Source organism: Pezoporus occidentalis, unplaced genomic scaffold, assembly GCF_034315485.1.
Source record: "Pezoporus occidentalis ecotype Australia unplaced genomic scaffold, CSIRO_AGI_Poc_V1 ctg67, whole genome shotgun sequence".
Taxonomy (NCBI): Eukaryota; Metazoa; Chordata; class Aves; order Psittaciformes; family Psittacidae; genus Pezoporus; species Pezoporus occidentalis.
In genome coordinates this window covers 397,926-414,691 of record NW_026916019.1, presented here as the reverse complement: position 1 = coordinate 414,691, position 16,766 = coordinate 397,926, and the positions used below count along the sequence as shown (strand labels likewise).

At 38.9% G+C, this 16,766-nt stretch overlaps 1 protein-coding gene across 16 annotated transcripts in view; it reads left to right on the top strand.

Annotated features, from left to right (window-relative positions):
* Positions 1 to 16,766, top strand: part of SYNE1 (spectrin repeat containing nuclear envelope protein 1) — a 291,558-nt gene that overhangs the window by 170,608 nt on the left and 104,184 nt on the right. For all 16 annotated transcript variants that reach the window (XM_062640759.1, XM_062640758.1, XM_062640756.1 and 13 more), the window contains 11 exons: positions 75 to 412; positions 1,076 to 1,220; positions 3,149 to 3,367; positions 4,188 to 4,450; positions 5,960 to 6,125; positions 7,662 to 7,817; positions 8,031 to 8,183; positions 9,105 to 9,287; positions 11,815 to 11,952; positions 13,266 to 13,451; positions 15,433 to 15,555. In XM_062640759.1, the coding sequence (XP_062496743.1) occupies positions 75 to 412; positions 1,076 to 1,220; positions 3,149 to 3,367; positions 4,188 to 4,450; positions 5,960 to 6,125; positions 7,662 to 7,817; positions 8,031 to 8,183; positions 9,105 to 9,287; positions 11,815 to 11,952; positions 13,266 to 13,451; positions 15,433 to 15,555 (2,070 nt within the window). The remainder of the gene's footprint in view (positions 1 to 74; positions 413 to 1,075; positions 1,221 to 3,148; positions 3,368 to 4,187; positions 4,451 to 5,959; positions 6,126 to 7,661; positions 7,818 to 8,030; positions 8,184 to 9,104; positions 9,288 to 11,814; positions 11,953 to 13,265; positions 13,452 to 15,432; positions 15,556 to 16,766) is intronic.

Below are 16,766 nucleotides of genomic sequence, written 5' to 3'. Positions count from 1 at the left end.
TCACAGCAGAGGATATTTTTGTTGCTGCTGTTTGATGTCTGTAACCCTCTGTATAATTTTCGCTTTTATTTCAGGCTACCTTGAGTAAATTACATAGCCTCTGCGAAAAATACTACCGAGTGATGCAGATAGCAAATGACTGGCTTGAAGATGCTCAGGAATTTCTACATTTAGCAAGAAATGGTCTTGATGTTGAGAACTCTGAGGAGAACCTAAAGAGCCACATTGAATTTTTCAGCACAGAAAGTCAGTTCAGTAATCATTTGAAGGAGTTACAGAACCTTTTGTCTGAGATAAAGCCCTTTATCCAAGCCACAGTAAGAGAGCAGCTAATGCAGAATGTGGCTGCATTGGAAGAAAAGGCCAGAGGGACAAAACAAGAAGCCAAAACCCAGCAAGAGCAGTTGCAAAGGTATATTAATCTTTTAAATTTTCCTTTCATTTTATCACCTTGTTAGTGATATTAAAAAAAAAAAAATCACAACATTTAATATATGTAAAATGTTTGTGTTACTGTTGAGAGAAGTGGATATTGGGATTCAGAGCTCTTGGATTCTGTTTTCTCCTCTGCCACTGACTGATTAGATGTGTAATCCTGAGGAAGCTATGATAAAATTATGTAAAGTTTGGAACAGTACTGAAAAATAGTGGGGCATAATTGTCCCTTATTCCACCAGGCACAAGAACTACACAATAAAAAATAAAATTGAAGTAGACATTTTGAAGTAAATGGAAATAGCTTTTTAACGAGCATAACTGTTATTTATTAGTCCTAAATGTTCTGGATTCCAAAAATTTGGGTGGGTTTAAAATGCAACCTGGGCAAAGTCACTGAGGAAGGTTTAAACAAGGACTCTTAAATGCACAGCTGTGTCTGTAAGGCACAGCTGAAAATCAGGAGCATATGCTTCTATGTATGCTCTTTCTCAACAATTTTTCTCTTCTCTTGAAAAGTACTGTGTAACAGCAAAATTAAGCAGTTACATTGAAAACTAGGTGCAATAATATTGCTGATTTTTTTCAGATAGTTTTATATTGCATTAAATTGTTCTCTCTGGAACTATATTTGTTTAAGGTGTACTTCTGAGTGGCAGGAGTACCAGACAGCAAGACAGAAGGTTATTGAAGTGATGAATGAGGCTGAGAAAAAATTATCTGAATTCTCAGTAGCTAAAGCTGCTTCGTCTTATGAAGCAGAAGAGAAATTGCTAACACATAAGGTAAGGTACTGAAAAGTATATGAAATCCTTTTCCTTCCATGAAAATACATTTATGTTATGTGGGACCCTACCTGTGGCAGCCTTAATTTGAGTTTTTAGATCTTTCCTCATAGCACATTGATTGATGGCTTGGCTTCAAGAGCGAAGATTTGGGAAGGGCTTTAACCATGCTTACTACCAGCGCAATGACCAAGGGCATGTGGGATATGCAAATCTGGTTGGAAAAAGGGGTGCTTAGGCAATCAGGAAGTGTCTGACCAGGACTGTCAGCTCCTGTGCAGTCTCCAGCTACCCATGCACTGTTCTGCCTGCATGCAAGGTTGGATCTACAGCTTCCCATGCACCTTGTCACCTACTGTTTCGACCCTCTCCTGTCCCTACAGACGAGTGAGAGTAAGCCCTTTCAGCCCACACAGTGGATTTTTTAGGTGAGGCGCAGCTTGCACAGAGCTGGCCCCACCCTTTACACCTGAGGTTTAACTGCCACAGCCTAGCTAGCTAGGACGGTGACAGCAAAGTCCACAAGTCATAGGTTTTGTAAGAGTGTCCTTCTCTTAGATGGAAGACTTTACAAGGCTAGATGAGCTCCATCTGCCTGGGTTTGAAGATAGGAGTTTTCCTTCTCTTATGAGGAAGGCCTGTCTTCACTAACAAAGATTCAGGAAGGGCTTTATCCCATACATTCTGAACAAGACTGTCATCTCCTGGGACAATCTCGAGCGACCGATGACGCAACAGCACAGTATCAAGCGTCTGGGCGGGATTCTGACTTAGAGGCGTTCAGTCATAAGCCGCACACGCACCAGGGGTCTGAACCTGTGGTTCTTCTCGTACTGAGCAGGATTACTATTGTAACAACACATCATCAGTAGGGTAAAACTAGCCTGTCTCACGGCGACGTTTCTTTTTGATCCTTTGATGTCAGCTCTTCCTATCATTGTGAAGCAGAATTCACCAAGTGTCGAATTGCTCACCCACTAATAGGGAACGTCAGCACATTACTGTCAGAACACACCAACGGGTGGTTTGTGTTATGTGGGACACGCATTTTATTTCTGGAGTGACCAAGACGGATATTTTTAATCACTTTTCAGCTTAATATCTGTCTATGTGCCTATGACTGTAGAGAACTGAAAGGATCCAAAAGGTTCCTGAAAGCCTTGGGTACGTAAGCCCCAAAATCAGGTACCCTAGAGAAATTCAGTTCAGTAGAAATGTCTACCTACTTTGGGTAACATGTAGTAGTTTTGCTAGGACAGGAAGGGTTCAGGTTTAATATTAACTCTTGTTTAGTCTAAAATTAAAAATGTAACTTAAAGGAATTACTTTCTCCTCTAGTATTTAGAGTGTTAATGAGTTGCCTTAATATAGAGAGTTAGTGATATTGTAGATGTGCTGCTGATCTCCAGCTCTGTCTCTGAAGGCTGGAATCTTCCCCAACAGTAAAGTCCTGTTTGCCAGGTTCATAAGAATATCTGGATACTCTTGGACATCTAAAATGTCATTAGATATAAATATGACATAAATGTCTGCTTAAACCCCTGAATTGCTTCTTTCGTTTTTTAAACTCTTATAGTAAAGTCTTTCTTTGCGATGAGAAGGGTCCTGAATACTATCAGTCCCTTTTGAGAGGCTAGCAAAGGAAGAAAGAAAAATTCTGATTACACCAGATTTCTGCTGCTTCCAGAGACTTACATTTTGGACCAAGTCCCTTAAGTAATTGTAAATAATACATCGTACATGAAAAATAAAGTGAGACACCTGAAAAATAAAATGAGGTATTATATGAAAAATGAAGTGAGACCTAACTGTATTTCACTCAGCATAGGGTCCATCTTCTTTGTCTTCAGTGAATCGAAGTAGCTCATCTGCCTGCAAGTGTGTTGAATAGAGTAAAAGTGGAAAACTGTTTATTTTTGCTTTTTCAGACTCTTGTGTCTGTAGTGAATTCTTTCCATGAGAAGATCACAGCCCTAGAAGAAAAGACTTCACAGCTGGAAAAAGTTAGCAATGATGCCAGTAAAGCAACTATAAGTAGATCCATGACAACAGTTTGGCAGCGCTGGACACGTCTCCGGAATGTAGCCCAAGAGCAAGAGAAAATTCTGGAAGATGCAGTGCAGGAATGGAAGGGCTTTAATGATAAGGTAACTTCTGGTCTTGGTAAATCCTTATTTGTTAACTGTACTAAGGCTTTTTGCCTTATTAATCATCCTCTGGTAACAAAAGCTGATAGCAGGAATAGCAGTAATTTTTCTCAAGTCATACTAAAAAGACCTATATGGAAGACCTAGGTTTAGAATCACTGCCTCCAAGGTTTGCACTTTTCTTCTATATGCATACATATATAGTAAATACAGTTATTTTGGTTTCTGGCGGTTCTTCAGAATCTTATCCTCTGTTTCCCTTCCACAGATGATCTATTCTAGTTTAATTCAACCTCTTCAACTTTTTTTTCCTGAAGAGTATAAAGTTGCTATTTCTAAATTTATGCAGTGTTATCATTGCATGTCACTGCTCACTGATCATGTGTCTCTTTTCTTTATATCCTGTCTCTTTTTATGTGCTGTTGTCCATTATCTTATGCTCAGACTTCAGGTTCTCCGGGAATGAGGATAATAGTTTTGTTAATCACGTATGCCAAATATGGGTGTACCTTGGGGTAGAGCTCTAGGTCCTATGGCAATAAAGTTACTAAATGCTAAAGAATACAAGCAACCATTCATCACTTGGCAAAAAAGTCCCTTACGAAGTCCTAGTTCCACTGTGAAGACCTAGGGCTAGTTAGCTAGGTCTAGCCCATTAGAGTATAGATTTATATCTGCAATAGAGGCTGTTGCACAAGCCCTGTACCACAACTGTTTTACAGTATCTGAATGTACTGCACTGGATTTAGCACCTCTTGGTATCAGTTGTACTAGCTTCTTTTTATTTTCATTATTGCCACGACTACTTTCCTTTCCATAGATTCAGAAAGCCACCATAGCAATAGATGAGCTACAAGGTCGCTTACCAGAAAGCTCAGTAGAAAAAGCATCCAAGACAGAACTCCTGGAACTCTTGGATTACCACAGCAGTTTCCTTCTGGAGGTGGAGCGCCAGCTGTCATCTTCGGGTCTGCTCAAACAGCATGCTGTCAGCATGCTTCAGGATGTGGAAATAAAGCCTCCATCTCAAGAGGAACTACCAGTCATGCAAGAAATCAAAGCAATGCAAGATCGATGTCACAAGTAAGGCAATATTTTAAAAGATTCACTAGAAAAATGGTACCTTACAATTCGTTAATAAGAGTTCAGCTATCATTTTTGTTATCATCAACAATGCCCATGCTTAAAGGAATATTTGTTATTATAATTAAGTACCAATTTAACTTGAAATTATTGTTAATTTTGAAATACGTTTTTACCATTAGTCTTTATTTCAGTTAGGAGGAGTATGCATTTTAGAACACATACTTCTTCCCTTGCATAATAATAGTAACTTATGTAAAAGTTGTATAAACTACATTGCAGTTATAACTGATTTTAAACACTTCCATTGCAGTAACCTGTTATGTTTTTGTATCCTAAGTTTAGATTAGTTTACCATTTTGTTTCCCCTGTTGGAAGCACTTAGGTACCAAAAGTAGGTACCCTGTGAAATTTACAATGGAATTTGGTGCATACGCAAATGAAACATATCTTAGCATTTCGCTTTGTGGTTATATGTGTTTATCTAAATCTAAAATTTTACTCTACCATGTAAAATGAGGAAATTTTATGGCAAACTTTCAGGACTCATATCTACCGCGTAAGTGCACTAAGATGCCGTTAACTGCGTCTCCTTGGTGGGAAGAGGAAAAGAGATAGGGAATGAAAAAAGTGTAAAGCCTGCACCTAGCCTGTACAAAGTTCATTGTGCATGCATAACCAATTGCTCTGTAGAAAACATGTAGATACTAGCACTTCTGTAATTCTGGACTTCCCTTAGAGTTGGATTCTAAGAAATAAGGTCTGTGATGATCTCATGGTCATGTACATAAGCCATGATTTGTCTATGGAAGCTTATACAAACACAAATCAAATATGGGAACATTATAGTAAGATCCATGTCATGTACTTAAAAGTTACAAGTAGTCCTGTAGATCTTCCACAGAGCTGTCATGAAAAAAGATTCTGTTTTTTACTGGAGATCCAAGTTCTTGACGAAAGTATGGAAATTCTGCTTTAGTGGGAGCATGGAGATAGGTCCCTGGATCTAAAATGCTGTTCAGGTGTTTGATCCATGCCTTATCCCAGGTATTTTGCCAATGCAAATGCCATCAATAGGAGTGGAATTTATCTCGTGCTGTTTTATATTGTAGATATCCAAATCTGAATGGATTAATTCTCACTCCTGACCTATTTTAAAAGTTTCTTTTAGAATGATGATGAATCATCCTAAATCATGGCCTAGAATTGCCTGCTTCCTCCACTGACAATAAGGGCGGTCTGTAGTGGTGAGCTTAGATGTAGGTTGTAAAAATTTGGATTTCTTCAAAAGAATTGTGCGCTTGATGTCAAACTACACGGAACTGTAATTAAAAGGCATGAATTGAAGAATGAGCATGAGAAATAAGTGTGCTGCTTTAGTAGTCTGTTGCAACACTTCTTATTACTTTTGATAATAATTATTATCTCTATTATTCAGTATGTTTTGACAAAGCAGTGTTTTTCAACATTGCTTAATTCTTCACAAATAGTTTTTCTTTGTTTCTGAAGTATGCAACAGAAAGTGAAAAAAGGTGTGAAGATGGTGAAACAGGAGCTGAAGGAGCGTGAGGAGGTTGAAGCAGAGATTAATATTGTGAAGTCTTGGATCCAGGAAACAAAAGAATATTTATTAAGCCCTGATGTAGAAGTGGACACTCAACTTCAGGAGTTGCAGGTATTTCAAGTTTATCAATTTTTAAATTACAATATTCATCTTGTAATCTGCTTGTGAATGTTAATCAGATCAGAACCATCACAAATTCAAATTAGACAATATTCACTGTTTTTTGAGTAAGCTACTAGACAACTCCTTGAAATGTGAAGTAGCTGATGGGCTGTAATATTTTATTTTAAAGATACTTAAGATATATTTAAGTATTTGCATTTGTGCAGTTTCACATACTAGCATGTTTTTTAGTAATTTTCCTCCTCCCTTAAAATAGGGGGGAGCTATAGAAATATCACATTCTGCCTATTCACACTCTATCTCAACAGTTTGGGACAGGGAAGGAAGCAGCAAAATTGTAGAATCATAGAATAGTTAGGGTTGGAAAGGACCTTAAGATCATCCAGTTCCAACTCCCCTGCGATGGGGGGGACACCTGACACTAAACCATGTCACCCAAGGCTTTGTCCAGCCTCGCCTTGAGCACCACCAGGGATAGTGTTCACAGCTTCCTTGGGCAGCCCATTCCAGTGCCTCAGCACCCTTACAGTAAAGAACGTCTTTCTTATATCCAATCTAAACTTCCCCTATTTAAGTTTTAACCCGTTACCCCTTGTCCTATCACTACAGTCCCTCATGAATAGTCCCTCCCCAGCATCCCTATAGGCCCCCTTCAGATACTGGAAGGCTGCTATGAGGTCTCCATGCAGCCTTCTCTTCTCCCGGCTGAACAGTCCCAACTTTCTCAGTCTGTCTTCATACGGGAGGTGCTCCAGTCCCCTGATCATCCTCGTGGCCCTCCTCTGGACTTGTTCCAACAGTTCCATGTCCTTTTTATGTTGAGGACACCAGGACTGCACACAATACTCCAAGTGAGGTCTCACAAGAGCAGAGTAGAGGGGCAGGATCACCTCCTTCGACCTGCTGGTCACGCTCCTTTTGATGCAGCCCAGGATATGGTTGGCTTTCTGGGATGTGAGCTCACACTGCTGGCTCATGTTAAGTTTCTCGTCAACCAGCACCCCCAAGTCCTTCTCTGCAGGGCTGCGCTGAATTCTTTGCCCAACCTGTAGCTGTGCCTGGGATTGCTCCAACCCAAGTGTAGGACCTCCCTCTTGTCGTGATTAAACTTCATGAGGTTGACATCAGCCCAGTTCACAAGTGTGTCAAGGTCCCTGTGGATGGCATTCCTTCCCTCCAGCCTATCAACTGAACCACACAGCCTGGAGTCACTGGCAAACTTGCTGAGGGCACACTCAATCCCACTCTCCATGTCACTGACAAAGATGTTGAACAAAAATAAACTGATTTAAGTCGAGGTGCTGAAAACTTGACATTTTCAGTATACCTGTGGTCACACAGGAGCAGAGAACTGGACAGTCAGTCATAATTGAGAATCCAGGATAAAATTCTTACTAATGATCTAATTAAAAAATCAAAAGCAATCGGCCTTGTTGCAAGCAGCATATAATGTCTGACTTTGCTAAGTTTACGTAGAGATGTTCTTCCCATTGTTCTTAATGGTATTGTTTTTTCTGTTATTAGTCTCTCCTTGCTGAAGTAACTACTCATCGTCAGGCTGTTGAAAAAATGGCTGAACAGCAACAGAATAAGTATTTGGGACTTTATACCATTTTGCCTTCTGAACTCTCTCTTCATTTATCAGAAGTTGGGCTGGCCCTTGTAAATGTACAGGATCAGGTAAAACTTAGTAGATAAATACGTTGCAGATCTGTAGCCCTTCTTCAGACTTTATAACTTAGTGAAATACAGGATCCAAGTATGGTCAAACTGCAACAACATAGAATAGTTTTGTTACCTTCTTCCTTTAAATTAAAGTAAGTTAAATGCCAGTTAATTTCCTTTCAGGAGGAGAGATTTCTGGTTACTAAATTTAAGTCTTCTTGTTGACAGATTGAAGCCAAAGAAAGAGAAACTCAGCAGATCAAAACATTGAATCAAGAGTTTGGTCAGACAATTCAGGAGATAGCAAATGAACTAAATGCCATTCTTTCCAAACTGAAAAAGAAAACAAATGATATAGCACAAGCTAAAATTGAGCAAAAGGTAAGAACACTTCCCTTATTTGGTTGTACCGTGAATTCTTCTGAACTGGGACACTTACTTCACAGCACAGTTGTGTATGTGCAGAATTGCATGACACATTTTTGAAAAGTAGTTCAACAGAACAGTAGATAGAAATAAAGGTTGACTGATGAGATTTTTTTTTTTTTTAATATTCTTTGCAAATTAGCCCTTACAGGGACTTAAGTGAGTAAGAGAACTTGGAGGAAGTAGCTGAGAGTACACACGAGTCAGATGGACAAATTTATGCTGTTCCCTCTGAATAATGAGTATTACTGAAATCTGGGAAAGTCTGCGAGGCTCCCAGGCTGCTCCTTATTTCAGTCCCTACTGGAAAGGTCATAGTCTTTCTCATATCAGTTGACACAATGAGGTAAAGTATTAGCAGCACAGTTAAGTGTAATGAAAGTACTCTTGGTTCTTTTTGTGGGTTTCAAATGAAAATGCAGGGTTTTTTATCATGCATTAATGAATAAATACATATTTCTGAGTTTGTAAGGGTTTATTTTAAGCCAGCAACACAACTAAATTAAACCCCTTTCCAATAGAAAAAATCCTTGTCATGGCAATGTGTGCTTACCACTCGTTTTAAAAAACAAACACAAAAAGATGGCTAAAAAGGGTTAATGCCATTGTGAAGTGACTCAACCTTTTGCTATGGTAGGGAAAATTATTATCCATTTCAGCCAGGAAGTCAAAGAATTAAGAGTAATGGCACACGTTGAGGAGATGACCAAACATCCTGCTGTTCTGCTGTCCTGCTTAGACAAGGATTGTTGGTTTCCAGCCAGAATAAAAATGGAACTGTGAAACCTTTTACAGGGTCTGAAAGTTGCGAGTTTGACTTAGAAATAATCAAGCTAACACTTCCTGGATCAGTTATTTTCTTGTTTTCCTGTCTAGATCCTCGGTGAAGAGTTGGACAGCTGCAATATAAAGCTGTTGGAATTAGATGCATCAGTCCAGGACTTTGCAGAACGGAACACACTGCTGGCTAAGCAGCTGGCAAACAGGATAGCAAAACTCACTACATTGCACCAACAGACTATACGGCAGGCTGAATACAGAGCAACCAAGCTCAGTCAGGTATGGTCTCAGATTCTTTCTGCTGTTTCCTTTCAGAACCAAAAGGGACATTCCTTGGTACATCTGACTATTATTAGTCAGAGCTTGCATCACTCCTCAAAGAGAGGTACAGATGGGTCAGATCAGGAGGGTGGAATAATTTTGTTGTGATGTTTTAACATCTTCTGCTGATGAATCATCTGCTGGCTGGTTCCTCTGGTGCCCTGAAGAGTTTATAGGCCTTCTGACATAGATTGGTATGCCAGGAAATAAAATCTCATTGTACTTTTCAGGGCCTCTGTCTTATCACTGTTACCTATATTTGCAGCATTACAAAAAACAAAAACCAAACAAAAAAAACAACAAACAAAACCCAACCAAAACCCAAACAACAAACAAGCCAAATCAAAACCAAAACTAAGAACTTCTGTTGACTTAGCCACATTCTGTAGAGGGTGGATATAATCTGTAGATTTAACAGATTCAATAGAAAAGACTAGATACAATGGCCCTGATAATGCATTCATAAAGATGCTTCCCCTGCAGTTCAAAGTCCCTGATGGCTGGAAAAAGGGAAACATAACCCCTATTTTCAAGAAGGGGAAAATGGGAGACCTGGAAAAACTATAGAACAGTCAGTCTCTCCCCTGTGCTTGGCAGGGTCTTGGAGCAGATTCTCCTGGAAGGCATGCTAAGGCACATGAAAAGCAATGAGGTGGTTGGTGACAGCCAGCATGGCTTCACTAAGGGGAAATCCTGCATGACCAACTTGGTGGCCTTCTATGGTGAGGCTACAGAACTGGTGGATGGGGCAGAACAGCTGACATCATCTGCCTGGACTTGTGCAAAGCATTTGACATTGTCCAGGACAGCATCCTTGTCTCTAAATTGCTGAGACATCAATTTGATAGATGGACCACTCTGTCAATAAGAACTGGCTGGATGGCTGCACATAAAGAGTTGTGGTCAATGGCTCAATGTCCAGCTGGAGATGGGTAACAAATGGTGTCCCTCAGGGGTCAGTGTTGGGACCAGTCCTGTTCAGCATCTTTTTCAGTGACATGGACAGTGGGGTTGCGTGCACCCTCAGCAAGTTTGCCCATGACACCAAGCTGTGTGGTTCGGTTGATATGCTGGAGGGAAGACACACTTGTGAACTGGGCTGATGTCAATCTCATGAAGTTCAACCAAGCTAAGTGCAAGATCCTACACCTGCATCAGGGCAATCCCAGGCACAGCTACAAGTTGGGAAGAGAGGAGATTCAGAGCAGCCCTGCAGAGAAGGACTTGGGGGTGCTGGTTGATGAGAAACTTAACATGAGCCAGCAGTGTGTGCTTGCAGTGCAGAAAGCCAACCGTATCCTGGGCTGCATCAAAAGGAGAGTGACCAGCAGGTCGAAGGAGGTGATCATGCCCCTCTACTTTGTTCTCGTGAGACCCCACTTGAAGTATTGTGAGCAGTTCTGGTGTCCTCAACATAAGAAGGATGTTGGAACTAGATGATCTTAAAGTTCTTTCCAACCCAAACCATTCTGTGATTTTTTTGCTAGTCGTTGTTATCCCCAAAGAATCCAGCTAAAACCTAAGAAATGCATTATTTATGGTTCTGCTATCAGTACCCTGATAAATGAATTCTCTTTTCTGCATGCATAAAGAAGCTTCTGTAAGGCTTGAAACCAAAAAAAAAATATTTTTTTTTCAATTTCTTCTGAAAAGTTGTTTCTAAAAAGAGATAGAAAATTATTATCAAAGTAAGAGTTCAGTCAAAGGTACCTGATGAATGGATTTAAGGATATTTTTGTTCAGCAGGAAGAAATCCACTTCTTGTCATACAAAATGATAAGGCAGTCATCTAGGATTTAATCCATGCTTCATGTAGGAAAAATGCATGAAGAGGAGTGACATTACTCTTTTTTAAGTGAGAATTGGAGCTGAAAATACTTTGTGAAACAGAAGCTTGATAATTGGAAAGTAGAGCTTTTTTTCTGTATTTTGAAAGTGCAAAACACAGGAGAAATTGCAGCATTTCTCCCTTTAGAAATACTACAGGCTAACTGGACAAAGCAGATTTGGTTGTTTGCTTTGTTTTTTATTTGTTGTTGTTTGGTGGGGTTTTTTTTGTTTTTCTTTTTTAAAGAAAAGGTGATTTGGGAAATGACATGGAGACAAAGGAAAATAAAGAATGACATAAAGAAGGCTTGGAATAAGCCACAAACTTCAGGGCAAGAAAGTATTTTGAAACTTATAAGCGAGGCTGAAATACGTGCGAGAAGTGTACCCCCTAGGGATATATTTGAGCATCAGCACACTCTCTGAATGGGATCTACATTCTTATAGTGCCTTTTTTTCCCTGAAATAGATGCACGTGTTACTGGAAGCAGACCTATTCTAATTCCATAAATACAGAAGTGATTAAATTATATTCAGCAGTAAGGAAAAGTTGTTAAAACAATCCTCAAGTTAAAACCAAAAAATTAATTTTGTCATTCTCTGGTAAATGTACAGAATTACATTTTAGCCTTATGTGTTTTTTTTCTTTTATATCCAGGCTGCTTCACACTTGGAGGAATACAATGAGATGCTGGAGTTCATATTGAAATGGATTGAGAAAGCAAATATTCTAGTGCATGGTAGTATAACATGGAATTCTTCCTCTCAGCTTCGTGATCAGTTCAAAGCTTACCAGGTGATTATATGAGCTATGAAGTCTAAAGAGCAGTAGAAGAAGTTAATTTCTAAGCATTTTGGGGGTTTTAGACCTTTTTTGCCTTCTTGAGCAAAAAAGAAGTCTTTAAATGCTTTCTTTGACTGTTCCCCCACATCTCAAAGATGGTTAATTTTTTGGACAATTGCTTTGATTACTGAAATTAAGCTATATTGTTGAGTAAAACTACGCAATTCAAAATTAATTTCCATATTTGCTCAAGTACATTGGCTTCATAGTAGCTTTTGATTGGGTAACGTGCCTATATGTCATGATTCTGTCACATTGAGTACTTCATTGCAGTTGATATTCCTCTAAAACTTTATTTATCCAAACAAAATTTCCAGTTTAGGTTTGGCTTTTTTTTTTCTTTTTTTCTTCTTTGCACTGAATCAGGATACCCTTTGTTCTCACCTGATGAGTTTCACACCAAATGTTCTTAAACTGATACCCAGTGGGTTTCTTCCAGTTGCTTCCTGGACATCCCATACCAGAGTCATTTACTGTCCCTGTGACAGTGTGTGGAATGTGCAAGTGTGGGATCAGTGAAGCAGTTTTAAGGTTGAAGCTTGCCCACTGTCACATGACCACATGGAACAAATCAAAGCACTGTAAGATTATCATGTCTCATTAATGACGAAATAAGACTGCATTAATTATAGGGTTCATATGTACATTAGTTAATTGTAAACTGTCTTCACTTACACTGGGGCAAAGTAGAATGTCACATTTTCTTATTCTGAATAGGAACCTCTATGCAATTTATCCTGAGGGTAGCTGGGAGCTGACTTGTTTTTCTATGGCTTTTTCCCTACTTCAGAATTGATGGAGATACAGGCTTAAATGATGTCATGCTACAGAACGCTTCAGTAGCTGTGTTTCAGGCAGTGTTAATGACTACTGCCCTGCTATAAAATTGCACCCAAGTGCATTCTGCTGCTTCCTGTTAGGTATATCAGTCTTCCAGACCAAATTCTGTCCACAGATTGTGTATGTCATGTTTTCACAGGCTAGTGTATATACCAAAGTGAATGCAAAACACTAAAATGAAGGGGTTGGTAAGTACAGCTGCTGAAGCTTTATGACTTACTCTTTTGTTTCCTAGTCTCCATAAACTGAAGCAGTTCAGCATACACTCAGAATTAAGCATCTTGCCCAAGCCTTGCAGGAAGTCAGTAGAACTTAATCATGTGCTTACTGGTGTGTACAAATTGAGGAGTTTGTAGAATGGGAATACGCTTAAAGATGCATTTAAGATCAACTTTGGCATTCAGTTTATTCATATTTCCATCTAGACAATGCTTGATGAGTCTGGAGAGATTCAGGGTGACCTTGAGGCCATGAGTGAGAGGATTGAGTATCTGGCAAGTGTATACTTTACTGAAGGCATGTCACAGCAAGTGCTGGAACTGGGACGGCGGACAGAGGAATTGCAGCAGGTTATCAAAGTGCAACTACCAAATCTTCAAGATGCTGCCAAGGTATATGAAAGCAGTTTTTCTAATGCTAGCTGACAGCTGGGGTGCTGTGTGTGCATCATGTTTCTGAGACTAATAGCGGTGCAGATTATCTGTGGTCTATAAAGGGCGTGATTGTGTTGTCTAAAATTAGCTGCCTTGTGTCATTTGAGATAATGCCTTCAGGTGCTGTTCCAGGTGGGGCAAGATTTCTGCAGATCCTGTCTTATCTGCCTGTTTGGGATGGATGGGGATCATAGTGTCTCCGAAATGGCACTGAGCACCTATGTTTAGATACTTGAAAAGTGTCCGTGTTGGTACTTTAAACACTGTGCAATTTCCTTCCTTCTCATGTTTAAAGATATCTAAAGCCTGATTATATTAATTCAGATCAGTACTGGACTAGACCTGGGCTTCATAATGTATGACTTGCCTCTACAGGGGAGTGCAATAAAAAGAATAAACGTGCTTTTTCATGTCACTGCCATTTTTGCTCATCATTTCCATATGGATTAATGTAAATGTGAATTATGTCTCTGAAGTGCCTAGGGTGTGGTAAACTGGTGCAAGGCACAGGGAAAAGCACAGAAGTCTTTTGTGCTTTGCTTGCTCTTACAGTAAACCACAATATATGAGCAGAAGGCTTTTATTATTTTTATTACTATTATTTTTATAGAACAAACCAACGATGTGCACACAGGAAAACGTAGTAGAAGTGAAATGTACTAGCTTCATTTCTAGAAGAAATATTGGAGCAATTGAATAAACTATTTGTAAATTCTCATAAGAAAACAAGGACATGAATAGAAGCCAACATAGATTTATGAAGAAATAAAACCATATAAAAATTTCTAATTTAATATGAAAGTAATAGATTTGTATATAAATGTACAGTATGTCATATATCTTGACTTTAATAATGCTTGATAGGAAGGACCAGGCATGTGTTCTAGTGAAAGAGGAACTAACTGGCTTGATGCACCCCGTTAAAAGGTCTTAAGTTTAATAAAGCAGATCATGAAAAATGAGTGAACAATGTCACAAAACTGTAAAAAATCCAAACACCATGCAGAAAATATAGAATTGTAAGGTTTGTGAATTAGTCCTTTTGTTCTACCTGTTGGTCACTAATGAGGTTTCAGCTGTATCCAGTTTTGCACTTGAAGACAGACATGGACTAACTGGAGAAAGAACAGGGGATAGTGATGATTGTGATATGTGTATAAATTTATAGAAAAGATGCATAAAAAATTATCCTAACATATGATACATTCATAGAGAGTAAAAATAATTTGTTCTTCATGTTGTTAATGGGGTTATAAGCAGAAGATTGAAATTACAACAAAAGGTAACTTAATTTCACACCATCAGAAAAATATATATGCAAAAGGAGAGTACTGAAATAGTTGAGTATGTTGTCTATAGAGATAAGTGGGACTCCACTGCTAGAGGTCTTTAAGAACAGTCTGTAAAGATAAGACAGTTATGTCCTGTCTTATTACAGGAAGATGACTAGAGGACATCTTGAGTTCCTTTGTAGGTCTTGAACTGCATGAAATTAGCTTTGTAAAGTACATGCTGTATTTGAGATTGAGGAAGTAACTTAAAATAATAACTCTGGCTTTGAGAACTCTTTTTCTAGACTGTCATATGACTGGTATTTTGTACAACATTTTAAAATGAATTTTTAAAAATATGAATTAATTTTGGTTTGTATGTAAGGGACATAGCTACAAAATCCAGACAGAAACGTTTATAGTGTTGGGGGCTTTTTTCCTGTTGTTGGGCTAGTTTGTTGCTTTTTCTTTGGGGGGGGGGGTGGGGAGGGGTCGGGGATTTTTGGTTGGTTTTGGTTTGGTTTTGTTGTGTTTTTTTTTTTTTTTTTTTTTTGTTTGATTGTTTGATTTTGTGGTGTTTGTTTTTTGTTTTTTGTTTGGTTGGTTTTGTTGTGTTTTTTTTTTTTCTTCTATTTATTTATACCTGAATCAAATGTGTTCTTTTACAGGACATGAAGAAATTTGAAGTTGAGCTGAGAGCCCTGCAGGTGGCTCTGGAGCAAGCCCAGGCCACACTGACCTCTCCAGAACTTGGACATCTGAGCTTAAAAGAACAGCTCTCTCACAGACAGGTAAAAGGCCAGGACCTCAAAGTTAGCACTTGAATAATGCTCTCACAAAGAATAATGAATGCTGGTGGGAGTGATTGTAGTGTTTCTTAGGAGAGTGATAATTTGGGACTAGAACTGCCAAAGGAACAGGAAAAATTGTTCCCTCAAAGGGAATGGTTAACGTGTAGTCCTTTCTGAGCCTGTACTTAGCTTGATGTGATTCTGAGAAATGTACATCCAATCCAAGTTTAATCCATATTAATAATAATAATAATGGTCAGTTCATCCAGTGATGAATGAAGCTCACTACATCCAGTGCTCGTATCAACAGGTTCTTAAAGTGCTTGAAAAGGAAGTGTAGATTGTTATTAACAGTTTACTGATAGAGTTGCAATGAGATATGTGTTGCTATGTCCCCCAATAGTCAATTGGAAAGCTAAGAGAAAATTCCGTTTTCCTAAAATTCAGTTATCCTTAACTTCAGTTACCTTTCTTGTATGCCTAATTGAATTACCACCCTATTGCTGCTTTCTGTATAGCACTTGGACTGCTATAGAGATCTGTCAATCTGTTATTTTTGGCCTCAGTCTCATGACAAAAATAATGACCCATTTTATAGTTTTCTGAGTTGCTTAAGGAATATTTTTTGCTGCAGGCTAATACAGAGATATAGCTGTCTTAGTCTGCTGTTGAAATTAAATGTCAACAGATCCATTTTAAGGTTAAAATCTCCAGGAAAAACATTTGGATGGAAGGTAAATTTGCAGAGCTTTCACTTGATTAAAATATGCAGTCTTTATTTAGGGACTTGCATTCAAATTTCACAATGTGTTGTTGAAGAGTGTAAGTGAAACACATCACCCACTGTAAGAGTAAAGGAATGTGGAGTTTACATTGTTTTTTATGTGTATTCTTTGTTCTGGCTGTAGCAGGTCTCACAGTACAGATTTATTTTGTACAGAAAGAGGCTGTAGCCACTGCCAACCTGTTTCACCAGACCAGAGAGTGGGTATTGGAGAGTGCCTGGCTGGCATGCAGCCCCCAGAGTACCTCTGGGTGCTGACTGCGCAATAAAGGCACCTTTGCCAGCATATAGGGCCTGCCAGAGAAGAGGCCGCACCTGTGATGGCTGAAGAATAGGCCTTTATACCAAATCTCTGTTTAGATTATCCACCATATGTCATGAAGGCACAGAAATAAAGAGTAAATCACAATCCTCTCATCAGCATGCA